The sequence below is a fragment of the Calonectris borealis genome, chromosome 5 (assembly GCF_964195595.1).
Source record: "Calonectris borealis chromosome 5, bCalBor7.hap1.2, whole genome shotgun sequence".
Lineage (NCBI taxonomy): Eukaryota > Metazoa > Chordata > Aves > Procellariiformes > Procellariidae > Calonectris > Calonectris borealis.
In genome coordinates, this window is record NC_134316.1 from 13,296,002 (window position 1) to 13,305,951 (window position 9,950).

The 9,950-nt window shown below is 52.6% G+C and overlaps 1 protein-coding gene across 1 annotated transcript; it reads right to left on the reverse strand.

The window, feature by feature from the left end:
• Positions 1 to 1,129: 1,129 nt before the first annotated feature.
• DIO3 (iodothyronine deiodinase 3) lies at positions 1,130 to 2,735 on the reverse strand. Its single transcript, XM_075152486.1, has one exon. It carries the CDS (start codon positions 2,562 to 2,564, stop codon positions 1,740 to 1,742), a length of 825 nt encoding a protein of 274 aa, XP_075008587.1. The 5' UTR covers positions 2,565 to 2,735; the 3' UTR covers positions 1,130 to 1,739.
• Between the last annotated feature and the right edge of the window lie 7,215 nt (positions 2,736 to 9,950).

Here is a 9,950-nt window from a genome sequence, read left to right on the forward strand (position 1 = left end):
GGAGTCGCTGGTTTAACTGTGAGCGACCGCCCGGTGCTGTTTTCTTTGCGGGGTAGCGGCGGGAGCGGTTACACGGGCTGATCTAAACCGTGAATGCTGAAGGACAGGGACGTTGCGGGGACAGGGGAACATTGCCATGGACAAGACAGGGGCTATAACGCCCTTACAAACAGCTTTCCGCAGGTTTAGCTTAGTACTGCGGGCGCGACTCGGTCCCCCAGCTGCGGAGAGCGGCGCCTCCGGCTTGCCTTACCTTCGGGCGGTGCGCCCCTCTCCAAAACTTAGTCAGGGGCTGAACAGCCCGGGACCCTCGTCCCGCTGCTGTCAAGGGCAAGGAGGTGTTTAGAGGCACAATGGGAGGTGGTTAAAGACCCGCTGTTTCTGGGCGGCTTTGCACAGCTCCTGCGGGGGTTGCGGGATGCTCTCCACGCTCGGCTTCACCTGTCGGGCTCCGGGGGAGAGAGCTCCGGCACTCCGCACCCTTTGAAACGCAGTTGCCGGCCCCCGGGGCGGAGGGGGGTGAGCCTCGCACCGCCTGGGCGCTGCCCTCCTGCCCGAGCCCGGCAGCCACTGTCGCTCGGCGGGGCCGACCCGCCTCGCCGCAGGTGCGAGTCGCGCTGCCCCCGGCCGGGCTCTGGCTCCGCCCGCGACGAGGCGTCCTCGGCGGGGCGACTCTCCCGGCCAGGACGGCTTTCCCCCGCCTGTTTTTTTGGCCGGGATTCACTTGCCTGCAGGGCGCCGGCCAGCCCTGCACCTTCGGCCTCCCAGGGCTTAGCCCCGGGGGCAGCTCGCCGGGGTCAGAGAGGGAGCGCACAGTCCTCCGGGCCGGTCTCTAGGACCACCGAGGTGCTCCCTCCCTTGGGAGCCCGGAGGTTTGGGTTTCCCCCTGGGGATGCCCAGTACCCCCCCTTCTCCTTCGGGTCGCGGGCGGTGCGCGCTCCTGCCGCAGCCGAGCGAGAGCCCGTCGCCGGGGGCGGCAGCGGCTCGCCGCCCCCGAGCCCCCAGCAGCGCATCCTCTCTCGCCTGCCGCTTCGTCTTCCCCTGCTCGGCTGCGGGAAGGGTATTGCGAGGTAGGCAAAACAGAAAGTGAATGTAACTGAAGACAGAGAGAGGCAATCAAGGTTAGACGTGTATTTACTCAACCTTTATTATTTAAAAAATTCATTAAAAAAAAAAAGGTGAACGAACGTCTTATAAAACCCCCCCACATAAATAGGACATTCCGTTCAGCTCTGGCTATTGGCAGTTCTAGTACTTGACAACATCAGACGCGATTTCCTGGCATTAGAGAAACCCATTTCAAAATCGGTCATCACAAAGAAATACTAGAAATCCCAGTTAGCACTTGCTAGGCAGCACGGAGCACTTGTACACAACTTTTCAGACACACACCCGCGCACACACGCAGCTGGGAACAGATCCCGTAGGAAGAGAGCCTCCTTAAAAAATAGTAAACGCTTCTCAAAAAAAAAAAAAAAAAGGGAAAAAAAAAAGAGAGAGTTATTTACAAAACGCACATGGAAATACAGTATTGACAGAGCGTGGCTGGCAAATCAACATGATTTGAATAGAGAAAGGACTATGGCACATCTTGCTCGAAAGCTCGCACAGCAGCCTCCTTCGAGTGTCCCCGGGGGAAGACAGCTCCTGCCATCCGCGTCGCAGTGCCTTCTCCCTCTCCACCTCTCCTCCCGCCCTCCCATCGCCTGTCCACCCCTGCACTTCTTGCCAGGTCCTTTTTACACTTGGATGACCACCGTGCTGGGGCTCTGCAGCCGGGTTTTGTACTGGTCTAGCCAGCTCCTCAGCTCCGAGATCTTGTAGCCCTCTGGTCCTCTGCCTCCCTGGTACATCACCTTCTCCTCCTGGATGATGTAGAGCCTCTCGAAGTAGGCGCCGTAGGCGGCGCTGGAAGCATTGTCCATGGTGTCCACGGCCAGGGGGCAATCGGGCGCCCCTTCCCTCATCAGCTGAGCTGCCCGCAGCCTGTCCTGGAGGCACTGGTGCTTGGGGATGTTGTAGGCTGCGTCCGAGCTGACCCAGCCGTCGGAGGGGTGTGCTTCTTCGATGTACACCAGCAGGAAGTCAGCAATGTCCACGAAGTGCGCGGCCAGGCGCTGGAAGGACCTCAGGCGGGCCATGAACGGGGGTCAGGTGCAGCTGCCGAAGTTGAGGATGAGGGGTCTCTTGCCGCGGGCGAAGTCCAGGATGCGGAGCCTCTTCTGCCCGTCCAGCTGGATCACCTCGGGGTTGGGGGCTAAGGAGCCCACGTGCGCCGACTTGAAGAAGTCCAGCTTCTGCCCGTGCCACACGGCTTTCAGCGACTCCAGCGTGAACATGCGGTTGGAGTCGGACACGCAGACCGGGGGGTCGTCGGGGGGCGGCCCCTCGCTGGCGCTGGCCGCCTCTTCCGCCGTGGGCATCATCAGCATCTTCTTCCTAATGCACAGAAAATCCAGGAGCCAGAGCATCACGGCGGTGAGCAGGAAGCGGGGGAAGAGGAGGATGCAGGCGGCCGCCTGGGTGAGCAGCTGCAAGGTGTGAACGCCAAGGGAGTGGAGCATCGCAGCGGCTTGTGCTGCAGGGCACTGGCTGCCTGGGGGCCCCCACGCACCCTGCTTGCCGGGGTCTGTGCAGCACAGCTGAGATCCCGCTTCTCTTTAAGCCCATTTTATAGTCAGGGATTTAAATGAAAAGTGACTCCACCTCCGGCCAGAACCCGCCCCTCTGGAACTTGAGCCTGGGGATTACCTACCCCTCCACTCTAATGACCTAAAAATACACAGACAAAAGGGGAGAGAGCCCCGGCAGGAGCTGCGAGGGACGTGCAACGAAGCAGGGAGCAGCCGCTATCAGGCACCAGCAGAGAGTCCGAGATAGGGCACCGCCGGGGTCCCCGGCCGCAGATAGCGGCAGGCGCTCACAAACAGCCCCGCTAAGGACAATGCAACAGGCGCAGCCCGCCCCCCGCCGCGGCCCGGCCCGGCTCCGCACGGGCTGTGCGAGCGCGGGGCCGGCGCCGCGCCGGAGCGGCAGCGGGAGCAGGGGCCGGGGCCGTCCCGGCAGCGCCTGCAGGTGACAGGGACGGGCCGCCCGCGCCGCATCCCTCCCCGCGCCTCCCTCCCCTCCCCGCCCCGCCATCCCGGTCGCCCCTGGGCACGGCCTCCCGCCCCGCCACACGCCCCGGCGCCGCGGGGGCACCCGGGGCTCGAACCCGCGGATACGACGAGCCCGCATCCTCCCGCCGCGGCGGCGGGACGGGAGGCGGCCGCTGCCCCGGCCCGTGGGCACCCCCTCGCCTCGCGGCGGGCGGCCCGGGCCCCGCCGGCGAAGGGCCTCGGCGCGGGGGGGTGCCAGGTGGGCGCGGGCCGGCGGGCGCTGCCCCGCGGCAGAGGAGGGGCGCGGGGCGGCGCTCCGGCCGCTAGGGGTAGCTGTTGCCCGAGAAGCCGCCGCCGCGGCGGCTGCGGCGGCGGAGAGCCGCGGGGCCCTGCCGCCCCCCGGCCTGGAGGGGTCCGCGCCCCCGCCGCCTTGCCCCGGCCCCCGAGTCGGAGGGGGCGCCCCCCCGGCCGCGGGTCTCCGCTCGGGGTGGGGATCACCGGCCTCCCCCGAGGGCCCTCGGGAATGAGTGTCACCGCGGGGAGCCCCGGGGCCGCAGGAGGCTGCGGGGGGCGGGCTGGCCCCGGGGCTGCGGCTGGGCCGGGGTGTGAAGGCGGGGCCCGGCCGCGCTGCGGAGCCGGCCTCCGACCGCGCTCGACGCCGGCCTGGTCGGGACGGCCCCTGCATCCTCGGGGAAGGTTATCTCGTCTCGTCCCGGGGGCGCACCCGGGGCCTGCGGGGCGTACGTCACCCGGGCTTCTCCTGCCAGCTCAGCCGTGACCGCGCTCTCCCGCGCCGCGGAGCTGGGGCCCGGCCGGTGCTGCGGGGGCTGCCACGACGGGTGGGCAGCGGGGACGGTGGAGGCGGCAGGAAAGCACTGCCTCCGCGACGTCCCCCTGTTCACTGGGGTCCTGCTGCATCCAGGTGAGCTGCAAGTCAGGGCAGACGCTCCTTTACAGCCACCCAGGAGGAGGCAGCAATATTTTTTTCTGTTGTCAGGTGACGTATAAACACAAGCTTCTCATGTGAGTAGGTCTAGCAAAGTCCTTAAACAGATGGCTCATGGACATGGTCAGGTGAACCTATGTATGTACTGTCCACAGAGCAGACATGCAAGGGCTGGTTTCAGGTTGGGTGGGTTGTGTATCAGTAGCAAAGTGCTTGCAGTATGCGGAGCTGAGCACAGACTGGCCACCTTCAGACTTCACCCAGTCAGGAGGAATTTATGACCTGTAAATTCCTTCTTGCTGGACTAGATGGAGGTCTGTCCCAGAGGTATGGAGCTTAAACCTAGTTTGGTGTATCGACACAGCCCTAGACAAAATACGCCAGCTCTGCTCACAGCCTTGCCACTCCATTGATGCAGGGTTCCCAGCCTGCAGCCTGCACATTGTTTCCTCACCAGCTTCTTCAGAAAGGGGTATTAGTTGTCCAAAATGCTGAACACCGCCCTCTGCTATGCAAATGCAACTCATGCATCCCTGAGCTGCTGCTACAGCTGCCGCTCACCCAGGTGCCTGCTGCACTGACTTTGGGGACACACGACCCAAGGATTCAATGTGCGTATGGGTCCTGAGCACCCCATTTCTGCCTGTGGCCAATGCCAGGTCTCTGGCTGCAGGTTCCCAGAGACCCTGAGGACCTGGAACTCCCCCTGAGTGCAGCCCACACTTCTCCAAATGTGACTTGTGCATGTCTCTGTGCCTCCTGTCTAACATCTGCAAAATGGAAAAATTAATGCTGAGCCTCCTCATGGGAGTCTAGGCGGCTTACTTCATTTTTATGTAACTTATTACGAGAACTCTGAATAAAAGGCAAAATTAAAATCTCATTTTATTTTTTCTTTATCTGGTTCCGAATAGGCTGTTTTAGAGTAATCTAATCAGGCGCCTGGTTTGTAGCCCCGCGGTGCATCGTCTGTAGTTGGTGTCAACAGCAAGTGAAGGGAATTCAGCGTTTTAGCATCTGAATGGAAATGTATGCTCCAGTCGTCATAAAGCCACGTTCATACACTAGCCTGATTAATAACTTTTTTGGCATTCCATGGTGCTCAGTCCAGGGAAAATTACTGAGTAGATATTTACTATATTGTCAAACTTATTTTGAACTCTTCATGTGGGCCTCTCACCACCTCTCTGTGCAGTTATGCAATCCTGAAAACCACAAATTAAAGCCTCTAAAGAGACGCAATAACAAATTGTGGTAGCTCTGAAGAAACCCCCAGGAAAAAAAATTGATCTCTCAAAGCGACCTCTTCAAACTATGCTGACAGACAAAAGCCTGAGTAAACAGATGGGTTTGCAACCCTGAATATCAACAAACTTTGCTCTACTAGATCACTGAGAGATATTCCGAGGTAAAAAAAAGTATTTGTTGTTATATAGCATAGTTGTAGCTGGATAGGGACTTTGAAAATGACTTTTTCTCCATCCCCTGGAAACAATTTTGCTTTATTTTTATAGCTTGAAGGAAACTTTTCAGTTGGGGTTTCCTATTCAGCTGCGGATGGAGCAGAGAACCGAAGCATTTTGCTACAGCGGCCCACCGCTACGCTTTCCTACCATAGGAAAATTCAAGTATAACCTGAGCAAAACAGTGGCTCTGCGTGGCTCTACAAGCCACGCACCGATGCGTTCAGTTGAAGTACAGCGCTTATGTGTATTTATACAAAACTCCGTGGGAAAGGGTGGAATTCCTTCTGCAGCCCTTTGGTTCTCAGGAGATTTGAAGTGACGTGTCGCTGCTGTTCTCACTTCTGTGTTATGCTGGACGGTTTTCAAAATCATGTGTTTTCACTCCGGTGAACCCTCTCTCTACTTCACAAGGGCCGTACCTCCCAGTCGGATCTTGGATTATTTTTAGGTACGTGAAGGTAGTCGGTCTTTCTAGGAATCCATATCGCTGCTACAAATAGTGTGGGAACTTACGTCTTCCTGCGCACTGAGGATTTCATAGAATATATCCTAAAATATGGGATTTACAGTGGCACATCTGGTTATGGGTTGTTTTTACTCTTCTGCATGTGGTCTGTGGTTCAGCAGTCGCTAACTTAAATATATATAAGTTTGTGTGTGTGTGTCCACATGAGTACACACACAGCATTCACTTTATTTCCTTTTTTGAGAACTTTATAGTTGTAGTTTTTCTTCATTTGATAAATGTAATTTATAACTCTTTTAAAGTTCTTTTCATAAACAGGAGCTACAAAATAAATTCAGCAACTTATAAAAACAAAACCTCAGAAAGCTGAAATTAAAAACATCAGGTCTGCTTTGATGTAGAGGATGTGTTGAAATGGTATATTTACATGTTTATTTTCTATTTTATAATTTCCTGCGCAAAGGCACGCAATACTTTCTGACAGGAAACTAAATGTATTTTGGAAGAGTTCCACCTCTCATGTCATCTAAGCTACATGTCGTTAATGGGTTAGAACAGAACTTTATGTGAAGGGAACGAAAAAGACTTTGCTGAAGTTTGGATCTGGCTCTGAAATAAGAGCTGGACAATTTCTTCTCATGGTAAGCGGCTCCCCAGTGACTACAGAGAGGTGCAGTAGTGCAGTGCTAAATTACTCACCTGTCTGGTATCTGTAAGAAGTGGGTGAATGTTACATTGCTGAAATCAGAGGTGGATAAACTCAATTTACAGTTGTTTGCTCTTAGTGACACTTCTGGAAAAAAGTTACTGTAAGCTGGAGGCTGTGCATGGGTCTGGACCTACATCCCTCTTAAACTTTCACCAGTTTTAGATGACACCTGTTTTCTTTTCCTCCCTCCTGTTTGCCCTGGGTTTTTTTTTAATATATACATGACAGAAAAAAACACGCAAAGTCGAGCAGCTAGCCAATGCTTTGAGTAGCTCTGAGAATCGAAAGAAAAAAAAGCTCCATGCTGCAGATTGGTCTATAAAATCACTAGTGGGGCCATGGACTTTAACTCTCCTACCACACCCTGGCATTCTCACCTTTGTTGTATATGACAAAGAGGTTGCCTGCACTGAAACTTTTTAAAATTTCCCCCCCCACACTTCTTGCTGACTCTGGGTTGAACTGGAAAGGAATTGTTTAATTTGGAGGGAGGACTGATTCCACAGCTTCAGGTCTGTTAATGCAACACTCAGGTCTCACCCTGAGTAAGTGGAAACCAATGTTTTCTTGGGTCTGTGAGCCACCTACCAAAGCTTTGCAGCGTGACCAAGTGTACAGTTCTCCTGATGTGTTAATGGGTTTCTGCACCTGCCTCCACACTGCTGCTCGCTAGTGCCCCTGTTGTGCTAGCAGCCTGTCAGGCTGTGGTAGAAACCTAAAGGTTCTGCATTGAAGAATTCTGTTTTTAAACCCAGATGATTTTGGTGACTGGGTTTACTTTAGGACAAGTTGGTGACAAGGATTTACTTTATCCCTTGTGTAAAAGCACAACTTGCGGTGCAACTTGATGAATGCCAAAAGGTGCAGCTTTCCACCCCATGACTCCTTCACTTCTGCTTGTGCTGTGTCTTGTGTGATCCTGCGGTGAGCTGTGGTCACCTGGTTTGGGGACTAAGGGGGCAGAAAAGCTTGGCTTTAGAAAAATGAGTTATTTCCTGTCAGGTTAGTTCCGTAAACTGGCTCATGACAAAAGGAAACGATCACACGTGCGATGCAGAGAAGGCACAAGAGAAATGGCCCCAGCGTGCGGCCAAGGCAGGGGTAACAGGACCATCCTATCAGACTGCCTTGGCAATATTACCAAACTGCCCCTGGGTGGGACTGCGTAGTGAGAATGTGTTAAGAGCAGAAATTTCCTGAACGAGCTTCACTGCAAGGAAAATGTACATAGTCTTACCCTTTTGTGTAGTGGAGGAGTATAGGAGATGTACAGGAGATGACAGTGGCTGTCACTAGGTCCTGCTGGGCAATGGAGCTGAATGGGGCACACAGCTGGCTTCTGGGGTGAGCCAGCAATGTCAACTTCAGCAGCAGCTGCTAACACACTTCCTCCAGCAGTAGGAAATCAGATTATCCAGAAACCCCCGTGCCAAGCACATCTCTGTTACCCATCAAGCAAACTGCTCAAAAGCTGCTGTGTCTCAAGAGCTCAGGCTGGACCCCCTGGTAGTACGGTACAATTATAGTCATCTGAATGGTTCGCTCTGCAGCAAAGACAACAGGCTAGTCCAGAAGTGGAACCCCATAGAGGTATACTTAAGTGGCAACTTTATACACATTGAATACAGACAAAGTCCTTGGCAGGAAAAGAAAATACTTCTTCCATTGTCTTTGTTCAGGTGTGATGCAGAGGAGAGTGAGGAGATGCAATTTGCTTGAAACTAAATCTCCTCTAAGAAGATTATAAAAAATTCACCACGTGCAGTGTTTTATAATAACAGAGTATGTTTCAGCATGTGACAGCAGATTTCGATACGCTAACACTGTTTAGAAAGATGAGAACAGCGGGCTGATAACTAAGGTTAGTTTTTCATCTTTTAAATGGCAGCACAGCAAGAGTATTTTATCAAAATGTTAAGAGGATACTTTTGAGTTGACAGACCCAGGGCTTTGTTGGGGTAAAGGAAACACCACTCCTTTGAGCTCCCTTGCCATGGTGAAGTCTCACTGCTGCCTGGCAGTCTTTGTTACAGGATGATTCTTAGAGCCCCGAGGTTTGTGTGGTGAAAGCCGTCAGCAATCAGTGGCAAAACTCCCGGCAGCTTCTTTGTGACCGGGATTTTGCCCAAGCCTTGTAGCAAATACATGATAACAGACAAAAGGAGGGCTGAAGACTCAGGGTGTGATTTCCATCATCTCACTTTCCTTAGCAAGTGCAGCAAAATATGAAGAATTTTAAAATAATATCATCATTTAATAATTCTCAAGTTTTCAGGTGATTGCATGTGCCCTGCCTGAACCGACATACACGTTTGAATTTTCAATCTGTAACAGACTCAGAGGGGAAGGCAGGAAAAATAGCATTTAAAAAAACATTTATTCAGGAAAAGTCTTTAGGGATCATGTCTAGGATAATCTTTTTCAGGGTGACCGTCATTTTCTACAATATAATGGTTTTACCCCGTAGTGGTTTAACGGTTTTGAATAAGCTGTAGAGCAGAGGAAGAAATACTTTAGCAAGAATGGAGGAGTTTACCCTACTCAGAAAGGCAGGAGTATCAGCCCACTTTTGAATATAGAATGGAGATGATTAATCTACTGACCTTTTATCCCCAACATCGCTAAAATGTATATTACATACATAACGCGGTCTGGTTTTGTGTAAATGATGGCTTTAAGTATGACAGACCTGTTCGAAGCAAGTGGCATGCCAAACAGGAGGCTAGAAGGCACCGCCACTGTGCACTTAGGCTCTCATCAAATAACTCGCTTGCTTCAAGCCTTTTCTTTGAACATAAATGTTTGTGAAGTTTTCCAGTGATTTTTTTTTCCTGGCATTTGTACCATGACTCTTATTATTTTTAGCCATGTAAAATGGCATTATGCAACTGCTGAAATTTGTTTCTTTCAGCCCGTGATGATTTATAAGTCTTAATTTCCAGGATACTCCCTTGAAGTTACCTTCTCTTTGTGACCTCAGGATTTCTCTTCCCAGACCTTTGGTATTTATTTTTACTATTTCTGTGGTCGGGGTTTGGCAATGTTGTTTTGGATTAATGACTAAACATACATAAGAACTGGAAGGAATACATGTCTTAATCTCCTAATTTAATGTGTGGCTTGTTTATCAATAGTAGAAAGAAGTTTCTGGACAGGTTTGACACATCCTAATAATAGGCCTCTGCAGCCAGATAGAAAGATTTTGACCAATCTGAACTGCATGTAATTCTTCACTTGTTCCAAAATAGATGCAATTTGCTTATTT